The sequence below is a fragment of the Desmodus rotundus genome, chromosome 8, assembly GCF_022682495.2.
Source record: "Desmodus rotundus isolate HL8 chromosome 8, HLdesRot8A.1, whole genome shotgun sequence".
NCBI classification, from domain to species: domain Eukaryota; kingdom Metazoa; phylum Chordata; class Mammalia; order Chiroptera; family Phyllostomidae; genus Desmodus; species Desmodus rotundus.
In genome coordinates this window covers 14668528-14681313 of record NC_071394.1, presented here as the reverse complement: position 1 = coordinate 14681313, position 12786 = coordinate 14668528, and the positions used below count along the sequence as shown (strand labels likewise).

The 12786-nt window shown below is 44.8% G+C and overlaps 1 protein-coding gene across 7 annotated transcripts in view; it reads right to left on the bottom strand.

Annotated features, from left to right (window-relative positions):
- SAMD12 (sterile alpha motif domain containing 12) overlaps positions 1-12786 on the bottom strand; it is a 316862-nt gene that overhangs the window by 94732 nt on the left and 209344 nt on the right. For 2 of the 7 annotated variants that reach the window (XM_045181701.3, XM_053929274.2), the window contains one exon: positions 225-3913. The exons of 4 other annotated variants lie outside the window; for them this stretch is intronic. In XM_045181701.3, coding sequence (XP_045037636.2) covers positions 3762-3913 — 152 coding nt within the window. In that variant the 3' untranslated portion in view covers positions 225-3761. Of the gene's footprint in view, positions 1-224; positions 3914-12657; positions 12778-12786 lie in introns of those variants that run through there. One more of the 7 variants, XM_053929275.2, reaches the window with a different exon arrangement.

Here is a 12786-nt window from a genome sequence, read left to right as displayed (position 1 = left end):
GGCGGTACACTAACCCTTTCCTTTCCGTACAGCTTGCCCATGATGTAAATAGAGCCGTTCTTTATTAAATTCTTCTTCACGTCACCCCATTTGAGTGTTATGCTTCCTGTCAGGGGTGTGACTGATACAGTCTGCTTGGCTCCAAAGTTTTCTTCTTCCCACTGCTCCACCCTGCCTAACCCCCTTCCTCTGGGGAGGATGATGATGATGATGATGATGATGATGATGATGATGGGGGGGGAGGAGAAGGGGGAGAAAATATTGACAACAACAATGACACTAGCTGAGCACTTACTGTATGCAAGATGTGCTGAGAGCCTTACTTCTTATTTTCTTCTGTTAAACTATTTGTTGAGTAAATATCCATGCAAGACATGCTCTATTCTTTTAAAAATATTTTATCTACTTTAAGAAGCTTTATGGTAACAATTTTACCTAAAGTTTATAATTGTGGAAATTGAGGTTCAGGGAAGCTAAATGGCATGTCCAAGGTGACACACCCAATAAAAATCACAGCTGGGCTCAAAGGCTGATCTAACTTCAAAAGTCCTGTTATTTCTAGACTCAGCTCACAGATGGCACACAGAATGAGCACAGGGAAACTTAGTTACCTTGGCTTGGTATTAAATCAAATAACAATATTCCCATGTTACCACTACGTAATCTTAGTCTTTCTTAAGAAGACTGAACCATATTGGTGGGAGACAACCACGGAAGGAAAAATTTGGAATTTGCAACCACTCAGAGTAGATTATATCATACAGATCCCCCAACTGTACTTTTCTCTTTATCTAGAGCCATGGGTACAAAACCATGGCTGAAGGTATTTAAGAGATTCTCTCCCCGTCACATGTTTGCTGTGGGGTTTAAGGAAAATATTTTCTCTCATAGACATTCACACACCCAAGCTAGGAATCCATGTAGTGCATAAAGCACCTTATGCCCCTGTATTGACATATTAGTTCAAAACACTGATGGCACGCAGGTGTGAGAGCAGCAGGGAGGAAAATTAGATAATCTGCTGGTAATTTGTTCATTTATAAGCTGAGGGGAGGTATTCTGGCTTTTCTTCACTTATGTTTCTCCACTTGGCCAAGCACAAAACAGCAGCTGAGGCGGTGGTTATGAAATCCATCCGAGATGTAAATGTAAGACCTGCCAGTCTTTCCTCCTCCTTTCCTGCAGGTATCTCCCCGCAGTGACTCTGCTGGCAACCTGGAAGTGCTAATGTTTATCAAGAAGTGCATGAAAATCAATGACGGATTTCTTTTCTGTTTCATTGGAAATCATGTTACATTGGCACCTTTGGGGCTACTGGACAGGACATACACTAAGTGATTCCGAGGAGCAATATGGCTCCTCCAGGCAGAGGTGGTGGCGGGGACAGGGGTGCAGCACAGAGGTCAGCTTCCATTCTTGGAGGAAAGCACCTCCCATGATCTCATTTACTGCATTTCCCCTCCTAAGTCTGAAATAGTCGGTCCTCGTTTATATGATTTGATGGGAAGAACAGATGCCCAAGTTTATAAAGATTTCCATTCCTCGTAGTCATTTAGTAATTATCTAGGTTCCAATGTAGCCTATTGTTTTTTTGACTACTATCTGCTACATACATAACGGCAGGGAAGGAGAAAGAGAATGAGAGGAAGAGAGAAAAGAAGGGCTCCCATGTTGACGAATAATTCTGAAACTTTCCTTGAAAGAGACCAAAGATAAAATTTCCTAGTAAGGTTATTTTTGTCTTTAATCTTGCTTAAAGTAAGTGTAAAAGAAAGTATAATTCCAAACATCTTTAAATATCTATATTCTAGACCCCACTACCCTTACTAACTTAAAACTGTGGCAGGAACAGACACTGGCTTGATATTTTCTGTACCATCTTTCTCTTTTCTACACTATTTTAATTCATAACTTCTATAGACTACAATAAAAATACCACTGTAAAGTAGGATAATTAAACTATTACCAATGGAAGCATGAATATGTAAAATATACCAGGTTTCTTCTTTTTTTAATAAACTGTGCAGACGAGATTAGGTTAAAGAGCCTAAGGCAGGGAGACTATCCTGAATTGTATATATAGGTGGGCCCTAAGTGTATCACAAGTGTACTTAATGGAGGGAGGCAGAGGGGGATTTGACACAGACACAAGAGAAGAAAGCGATGGGACCACGAAGGCAGATGCTGGGCTGATGCAACCACAAGCCAGGGAACGCAGGTGGCCACCAGACGCTGGAAGGGAGAAGGGGCAGGTTCTCTCCTAGAGCCTCTGGAGAGAGTACAGTCCTGCTGACACAGATTTCAGCCCAGGGACACTGATGTGACACTTCGGACCTCCAGAACTATGAAAGAATAAATTGCTGTTGTTTAATGCCCCCAAATTAATAATTATAGATTCAGAGGAAGTTACTGAAAAATGTTTGGGTGGATCCTGGGTGCACTTCACCCAGCATCCCCAACGCTAACATCTTGTGGAACACAGTACAATGTCAAAACCAGGAAACTGATTTTGGTACAGTCCACCCATTTTATAAGCATGGGTGTATGCATTTCTATGGGATTTTATCACATGTGTGGCTTTGTGTAACCACTACCACAATCAAGACACAGAGCTGTTCCATCACAGGGGCTCCCCTGTGTTACCCCTTTTAGCCACAAGGATAATGTTGATTGAAAGAAGTCAGACACAGTGAGTACATAATAAATGATTCCATTTATTACTGAACAAAAGCAGATGATACTATTCTTTACTATTAGAATTTTAACTAAGGTTTACCTCTTGAGGACCTGTCACTGGAAGGGACCAATAAGAAGGCCTCTGGGATACCAGACATCCTGTAGTTATTGATCTGGATGCTAGTGTCATGGGTGTGTTCAATTTGTGAAAATTCAGTGAGAGGTACAGTTAACATATGTATATTTTCTGTATGTATAATTCAATGAAAAAGTTTTAGAATGAGGTTTCCTGTGAAGGAAACTGGGTATATGAGTCCCTGACATCCTAACTTGCCTCTATTTGCTTGAGGTGGGAGGCCACTTCCTGATCTCCAAGTCTGGTGAGGAAGCTTCAAGGAGACTCTCAAACAATTTGACATGTGTCTCCGGGAGCTTGGGGGACAAAGTGAGACGTGTAAAAGGCCAGAATCTTCAGCTTGCTAACTTCTCTGGTGGCAGACTAAACACAAGATTTGAATGCTAGGGACAGTGTGCCCTCGTTTGCCAGGGCAAGGGCTACATAAGCATTTCCCAAGGACCAGATCTGAGCCACCCCGCACGAGAGAGCTGATGTGGGTGGGCTAAGGGGAAAACACACACAACTCAAGCCACAGAGCTGATGCGTTGCTGCCACGCTGTGGGTTCACGCAAAATAAACTAGGACACAGAGGCATTTGCTCCCAGGAGGGGAACCGCAGGCGAGCCATCTCCAGCATGGGGATGGTGGGTTGGTGCTGCTGCCTGAGGAAGCCATCAAAAAGCAAAGACTTGTCAGCCCTCAGGAGCAGGGGCCAGAAGGTGACAGCATTTGTCAAGAAAGAACTCTCCTGACCTGCGTACCTCCATCCCCCTGCTTTGATCAAGAAAAGGTTAAAAGCCCAGGTTGGCAGGGGAGTTCTACGTGACACTGGGTGGGGCAGGTGGGCTGCTCTGAACCGTGCTGTACACTGAGAAAGAGAGGAAACCCATTAAAACCCGAATTTTTAGTCATAAATCAGTCATCAGACTCCTGGAGGAAGGTGTGGCTCAGGGAAAGATAATTAGAATCACAGAGCAATTTTCAAGGGGTTACGAGTTGATATGATACCAAACTTACACCTAGCACGCTTACCTCTCTCCCAGCCAGTGCTACACACCATCTTGGACCAGAACAGCCTCAATAATGCAGACCAGTAGAAAGTGTTCAGTAGAAACAGAGCTGAGGGGGAGAAGGAGACACTGAGGTTTGAGCTTCGGGGATCAGAAGAGACTGATGTCAACAGTGGATGCAGGAGAAGAGAGCAGGGGTTGTGGCCGAGGCAATGCTGTAATGCCTCCTTATCTGTGTGTGGGGGGGTATGTTCTAGACCCCCAGTGGATGCCGGAAACTGCAGATAGTACTGAATTCTACATATACTATGTTTTTTCCTATACATACATACCTATGATAAAGTTTAATAAATACACTAGGCATGGTAAGAGATGAACAACAGTAACGAATAATGAAACAGAGCAATTATAACAATGAAAGGTGGGTTATTTGAACAAGCACTGTGATACTGCGGCAGCTGAGCTGATAACTGAGACAGCTACCGAGTGAGTAAGGGGCGGGAGTGTGCACAGTGTGGGTCATCGGACAAAGGCGTGGTTCACGTCCCAGTGGGATGGGGAGAAATTTCATCCCACTTCTCAGAACAGTGCGCAATTTAAGACTTATGAATTGTTTCTTTCTGGACTTTCTATTTCATGTTTTTGGACCACAGTTGACACCCTGGCGAGTGAAGCTGTGGCTAAGAGGGGACCACTGTAATTGAGCGCAGCCAAGATGTGCCTCTGGGCTGTTCCTGGGAGCTCAGGAATGAAGCAGGAGAACTGCTTGGGATTAGATCATCGAGGCGCAGGTGCAGTTGGTGTCTTCGGAGACTTGGTTTCCCAGGAAGAACATTTGGAACATCATTTTCTGAGGAGGGGCTAGTGGGGTAGCCTGTAAACACACTGCCAAGTCAGGAAAGGAAGGAAATGAAAAAAGAATGCTTTTCCTGAAGCTGAAGCAAGAGAGTCCCTTGAAGAAAAATGGGATACCGATGCATTCATCTCACTTTGGAGGGCTCCAGTGGTCTTAGAGTGACCATCTTATGGTGGAGAGAAGTTGGGGGGAAAGCCAGAAAGCACTGGATTGTGGAATAAATGGGCCATGAGAAAGTACAGACAGCCCACAGACTATTGGAGGAATTTGGTGATGTAGGAAAGCTGGGCCAAAGCTGAGGCATAGCGCGGGTCAGGAAGGGGATGCCTTTGTGCTACGGGCTCCTTGGGCTGTCTGGTGAAGTTGTGGATTTCTCCTCAAGAATGCATTTAAATGCAAAAAGAAAAATACATAAGATGACAACATAAACAAGTTATGTTGAAAAACACCAAACTAGTATTAAAACTTTGTATGGAACAATACTCGTGGTTCTTGACCAAGGTACTGAAAGAGGATTTATTGGCAAGAATAATAACTGTCGTAATTCGGAAGAAGTCCTGAGCGCAAACGATATTTCAATGAATCTTCAAGTGTTATGTGAGTCTAGTGGCAAAGCCACATGAACTGCTAAGAGTACTGAGGTTTTGTACCTTGTTCACGACAAAAAATGTTAAATTTCTGTTAAAAATAAAATTAAGCATACATTTGTATATTAAATTCAGTATAAAAGTATAATTTCATTTGATTAAAATAAAGTATATTCTTTATATAATGTTTATTCTATATGAAATATATGTATTATATATCTCCAAATTTATCCGCCCCATTGAATTCTATCTATGCTTCCCTTGGAGGAAAGAGGAATCCAGAGATTTTAGCTTAATCTTTTGCTGAGTGAAAAGAGATCTTTTTTAAAAAAAGTTAAATGAGAGAAAAATTGTTTATGGATAGAGCAGAAGGCTTCGAGACTTGCTCCGGCAGTGGTAGAGGGGCGGGCTGGGGCTAGACCCCTTCGGTTTAAATCCTGGCCCTCCCGTTTATGAGCTGTGGGCCATTACGCAAGTTATTTAACCATTTAACCTCTTTACTACCTCAGTTTCCTTATCTACAAAATCGGTATGCTAATGGTAACCCACCCAAATAGGTTGTCGTGAGGATTAAGTGAGAATACGTTAGGCGTTATTTTCTTGACCACTTTCCACTGATTCCTTATCCCAAGCCAAAGGGACATCTTCGGTTCCCCGAATGTGCACACTCGCCTTGCTCAGGGCCACTGCTCATACCATGTTTTTCTGCCAGGAAGACTCCTCACTGCTCTTCAGATGACTGACTTCTCATCCTTTGGGACTCAGCTTAAAAGTTCCCTCCTCAGAAATACGTCCCCGGAAGCCATCTCTGAAATAAGTCTCCCACCCCTTTCCTCTATCCCTCAGCATCCTTTGTCACAATTTGCAATCCTTCTGTTAGTTGTTGCTGCCCACGGTGAGCTCCTTGACGGCTGGGTTTGTGCTGTCTTAACTCTCTGTGTAGCCATGTTCCTACCACGTAATAGGTTGTCCATCAACATTCATTAAATGAGCCATCAGATAGGGAGAAACTGAAAGGAGATCCCTGGCTAGATTCATGTCCTTGGCCAGTGCTCCTGCTATCCATGTGGGTATGGGTTTTATTAGTCTGTTCTCAGTCTTACTCTGGAGCTGGTGGAAAGCCAAGCACATTGCTTACATTAAAATGTTTACAGGGTAGCGTTTGACTTCTGCAAGCACTGGGTGGATCCCCTCACTCGTCCAGGCTGAACAAGGTGAAGTGAGACAAGAATACCAAACTGGGGGCTGTGCTAAGCCGTTCACAGGCCGTGCCCAGGACAGCCACGGGCAATGCTTCCTCCAAGCCAGTATTTTGCTATCGCTCCATTCCCAGCAGCACGAAATGATGGCTGAGATATTGATCTGGCACTCAGGAGCCAGACCTCTAGTTCTGACTGTTGATGCCTGGCTGAGTGGCCTTAAGCAGGTCAACCTTTTTGAGCCTTAGTTTTTTCCTCTTACAAATGGCAACTGAAAAATACCTGCTGTGGCAGAGACTGCAGCTATGCGCCGAAGGCCATTTTCCCTCCCCCCCCCCCAGTGCAAGACGAGACTACAATTCCAAATTCCCCTTGAGGCCGCTGTGGTTATGAAATTAAGCTCTGGCCAACAGAATGGAAGCACAGGGACATTTGCAACCTCGGTTTACTTGATCCGGGCCCTTTACTGCCAGGCTGAAATGGCAAGGAGTGGAGTGGTCTCAAAAATGGTATTTGAAAGGTGGCAGAGCTGCTCTCAGCCTGGGGCCCTGAATGAATGACTGTGTGGAACCGAGTCGCCCACTGATTTTCAACCTTCAGCCGGGACCGTTACGTCACAGAGAACTAAGCCACTAACTTTTCGATCATATTTGTTATGGCAGTTAGTGTGTCGCCGACTAACCGCACATCTCCTACCTACTTTATAGAACTGTGGGAGATAGTAGTTCTAACGTATGGGAAAGAGCTCTGGGAGGTAGCGAGTGCTATAAAAATTTGTCTTCATTATTATTTTTTCCCAGCTTTATTAAGATGTAGTTGACTTACAACATTGTGCATATTTAAGGTGTACAACGTGATCTGACGCATGCGTGTGATGTACGGTGAATAATGTGAATAACAGTGATGTACCATGAATAATGGTGATGTACCATGAATAACGGTGACGCACCATGAATAATGGTGATGTACTGTGAATCACCATCACTGTTACTGCAGAGAAAACGAGTGCATGTCACACTGCCTAACACATAGCACATATTTAATATTTATTTGTTGAAAGAATAAACATCTCGTCGATAAAAAGCCCGAGATTAAGAAAAAATCCCCTATAGTACAACAGCACTGGCAAGATATTCATATGCTTAGAGAAAATCTTTTTTTTATTGTATTTTTCCATCACCATTTACCTCCCTATACCCTCTTCCACCTCCACCCCCCCACCCTCTCACCCCCCCACCCCCCCAGTCACCACACTGGGATCCGTGTCCATGCCAGAGAAGATCTTTAACCGATACACATGAGCTCATACAAATAAAGCCAAAACCTCCTGAGTACGTGCTTTTCCCAAAAAGATTCTTGTTTTCCTTTCTAATGCATTTTCCATCAGAAATTAATTATAAAATAGTAATGAACCTTTTGAGAAGAGACACCCTTAATTCTACCACTCAAACACAACTTTTTCACTTTTAGCCAGTGCCTTCCAACTTTTAGCTGCATGCATATCTATTTTTGTAGGTATAAATCCGTTACTTCTCACTTTTTAAATAAATTTTAATTTGTACTCAAGTAAGGAAAGCATAGGCTTGGTAATTCTCTAGAAGTGATTCCAACAAAGAACTACCTAATAATTCTAACAGTTCCAATTTAATTTTGCCAAGGGGGTCCATTCTTATTAAAAAGCATACCAGGGAGAGGAGGTGATTTTAATAAGAAAGTCATGGGGGTGTAGATTCTCACTACAATTAGGGTGATCAAGATTACAAATGTCAGATCTTTCTACTTTCTATTTAGGAGCTCTTGTCTGGGTCTTATAAAAGTTACATGGAGGGCAAATGATTGCATACGAGTCTTATACAAGGATATAGATGCATTTGATGATTTATTTGACAAGTAGTTTTTGAGTGCCCACTATGCGTCAGGCAGAGCGTGGACTTTAATGGATAAGACCCAATGTCTACCCTTGAAAACTTAAAGTGGGGGTGAAAGACAGGAGGGCACATCTCACGCAGCTCAGAGGAGCTCAGAGGCCGAGCCCGGAGAAGGTGAGACCAGAGTTTGGCTGGAAGTTAGGCAGGAAAAGGTGTAGAAAGAAGTTCAGGCTCCCCATACACGTGGGCCAGAATGGACAGACCCAAGCACGGGCTTCACACTCACCGGACCAGATTGCAAGTGCTCCGCCTGACTGGGCGTGGAGCGAGCTCACCGGGGTGAATGGGTAAGAATGCAGAAGCAAGCAGAGGCCTGACTGTGAGCTTTGTCAGAGCAGTGACGATGGTGTTTGTTCCGCGCTGCCTAGGCCAGCACGCAGGCATTCAGCCTGTGCTCGTGGAATGACCTGACTTCCACCACATTACGTGGTGGACCCATCACTGGTCATGGTGACTGGACTTGGTTTGCAAAGGAAGAGCACGTACAGGGAGAAGGGACAGCTACTCCTCCCTCTCTGCAGAGACGCATCAGTGATGGCGCTGTTGCCATGGGGGGTGTGCCGGTGACCACTGCTTGCTTCTCGGTGCAGAGACGCAGCTTTACCCCCCTTGGTCCTATACTGCCTGCAGCGAAACAGTAGGGCTCAGACACATAGAACCTCCATCTGAGAAAGACCCCTTATCTCAGTTCCGTTTTTAACAACAGCAAGAATGCGACAATTGTAGCTTCTTAGGACATGCTTGCAAAGGAAATGTATCAATGCCATTTCCAACTCTTAGTCCTAAAGTGGAGAAGTAGGGTGGATGGGGAGAAAGGTGATGGAGTTGCAGAAAAAGCAAGAGGAGGGGCTGAGAGGAAAGGCTACAAAGACTTCATCTAAGTGCTTATCTACTTTTGGTTGAAATGGGGCATCAGTGATACAAAAGTACCAGAAGTGTTACCCTCTAGGGAGATGAATGGATGGATAAACCACAGCTAGCAATCCTGAATAATCTGGAGGCAAAAACAGATTTGCCTCACAGCAGCGCAGCAGGGGGGCTGACTGCGGGAACATCCGGCCCCTGCTCCGCTGGGCACACTGAGGATGCACAGTGCCGGCTGGCTCCGCGGTGGGCTGTGGGTGGGGCGCAGCACATGGATTCAGCTGCTGAGAAGTGATGTGAAATTAAAGAGAGAACGAAATGTGTGATCTTATTTCATCACACTTGGTGCTTCAATTTCTCAATAACAGCAACCTGCTCCACTGTGTCAAATTGGAGAATGAAAAGGTATATGAGTACCATATAAAACAGCCAAAGGATGGGTTAACTCTCTAACGCCTGCCAGCCCATGGTGGGGATCTAAAATGCAAATGACAGTTGAGTTTTTCTTGTAAAGAATATGGGACAAATAATCCCTGGGCCTGGAATGGCATAAAACCACCATAAACTGAGGGGTAAGCAGTGAAGTGTCACCTCCAATATGGGGCCAAAAACTTAGCAGCTCAGGCTAAGGGGTGGCTTGGGGAAGATTATGTGTTTTAACACCCAAAGTATATTTTAGGTCATACTCTACTTCTGTTTGGATTTGAGTGTAATCGGTGCTGCTTCAGATTTCCATGAGGATGGCAGGTACCAAGCAGAGGGGGAAAGAACCATTTCAGCCTATTTAGGAATGTTTGTTTATAAATCTATATTAGAGCTGATATTTAGTGGAAATCGCCACTCCTTCCTCCCAACCCTGCTAAGCAGAAGCTACTTTACGGCATCTGGGGGTTCTATGGACTGTCAAACACAACATAATTCTGCAGGACCACACTTCATGGCTACAAGGTCCTAACGGATAGAAAGGTGCCTCATTTAATGTAAAAATGGTTATTGGGGTTAAACATTCCATTCCTCTGGGTTGAGGAGATGCTTTCAACATGGTTCTATGTAGCAGTAGAAAACTAAAGCCTCAGAATAATTAGCTTAACATAGCCAGCTTCACATCACATTGACAGTAACGCAAGTCAAAGATGACAACAACTACACAGGAGCTATTTCGGTCCCTTCCACAGAGCAACCAGGCAGTGGCCTGTTAACATGCACACTGTTAACATGCCCAAAGGTGCATGGCTAGTTCAGAGAAGACTGGCTTCAAGAGATGGGCTCATTGAAGGGAATTTTATAGAGAATCCCTGAACGGACGGCCTGGTCCTCTGTTGTAATTAAGTTTTCAGGAGTATGTGGTACACGGGCAGCCACTGGGCAGCACGTACATAGCAGTCCGTTGCAATCCTCTGTACTTCTCTCCTCAGACTGGAGGCCCCTTGAGGGCAGAAAACCTGGCTTGCTCATCTTTGCCATCCATTTCCAAAGCGTGACTTGCTACCTGCTCGCCACAGGTATCAATAAACAGGTGTGAAGTGGACCATTCGTCACTCCCAGTGGCATTATTCCGCAGAGTAGTCAGTTATTTTCCAGTGTATGGAAGAACAATGGATGAATGTCATAGAAGGGGGAGGGATGCTGGTAGGCAATCATGTGAAGTTGTACTGAAATTAATCCTCTGATCTTAAAAAGAAAGACCTAATGAATGGGTCCTTTAAAGTCATTGAATTAGAACCTATAAAAATAACATGTTGATTTAAAATAATGGCCCATTTATTTCCCATGTGGTGCATTTCTTGGGGCCCTTGAGGGGCCTAAGCGGTCCTCAGGTTTTGTGGCCCCACCTTTTGTTGGCAGCAGGGCAGGTAAGTCTGGCGGGAGAGGGCGGAGCGTGGCGAGATGGATGGGCGTTGCACCCAGATTCTGACATCTATTCAAATAAAGCTCCAACGTGAAACGCTGTGAGAGCCAGGAAGTCTTCTGAGGGTGCCAGATCCATGACTGGGAGTGGCGTATTTTCATCCATGCAGAGTCTTGCGGACACTATCTATATTAACGTAACAGGTAATTAGTGCATATTAATTATTCCCCGTTGTATTTTGGCTCAGGAATAAGCAGCGTTTGCTCTTTTCACCCTCTTTTTAGTAGACAAAGTAAGGGATATGGCCACGCCTCCAGTCTTCTTTAAACCCTGTAGAGACTCCTCCTTACTTTTAGGATAAAACCCAAATCCTGATCGGCATGGGCTACACGGCTGTGCAAAGTAAGTTGCTCCCCATCTCTGGCCACCGTCCGCCTTCCTCTCCAGGCCCTTGAGCCGGCTTCTTTAGCTTGGTTCTTCCTGGCCTCTGGCCTCTTCCCACAGCTTCTACCTCTATTGTATGGCTATTCTCCCTGCTTCTTTCTTGTATTGACTTATCAATTGGGGTGCACATTAGTGGCCACTTCCTTAAGAAATCCCTTCTCTGATCCTGCAGACTAGGTTCATCTACATATGTACAGTCATGCAGTAACTTCTTCACAACTGTCATTTAATAGTTATTTGTGCAAATCTTTCTTCAATGCCAGCCTGTATTTTAAGTGTCAAGACAGCAGCACAAAGGTATGTCTTGTCTTGTTCATTGCTGTGTCCTCAGCACCTGGTTCAGCACATAATAGATGCTCAATAAATATTTGTCGAATGAATGAACGTGTCTTTCAACTGTGATGCAGTGGACACTGGGCATACTTGGGACCATCTTTGAATTCAGCTTCCGTGCTGGACAACAAGAGAAAGGAGTCACTCCAGCTCACCGAGGTTTGCTGTCCTCATCTGTGAGCAGCGACCCTACCTGTGAAGAAAGTGTACACACAGTGCTGCTTGAACTTGATGCTCCGTTCACGTTCCTCCGCACCGCTCAGGGCTGTACTGCTAGTAACACCACCTGTGTCTAGCTCTGTTTATTCTTTATCTGTTTCTGGAGAAAAGTCTCACATGAAAGCAAGCTTCCCACCTGCTTCTTTTCAGAAATCCAAAGAGAAGCAGGAATAACTTCTCCTCAGTGCCGAACCGGGTCGCCTCCAAAGCCATTTTCCAAGCACTAGAAACCTGCATCCGATACCATGTAGATGGCCGCAAACTGAGAGAAACACGCAACTTCGCATCTTGAGAGCGGAGCACAATTGTTTGGTGTCTTCCATTTGACTCTCGATCAACTCTGACTTTGAGATTTGTCCATCCCGATGCCTGGGGCTATCAGGGTTTGCATTCCACTGTTCAGATACAGCAGGACTTGTTAACCAGCTGCACATGGACAATGGGCTTATTTCCAGTTCTTGGCTGTTATTTACCTTTTTTGTGGACTTAACTCTAGCGTCTAGGGGAGAGGCTCTTTCTGCGGAAGGCTGAGATCTGAGGGCACATACAGTTGACAGGAGGTAGAGGGACTCACCAGTAAGGAGCAATGTGGACTACGTCGTGTGGGAAAGAAGTGTACACGGGCCAACCACACAGACCTCTTGTGAAGGTGGGGACTGTTCTCTAACCCCCTGCCACCAAGGTATGACAGTTCCTAAAAAAA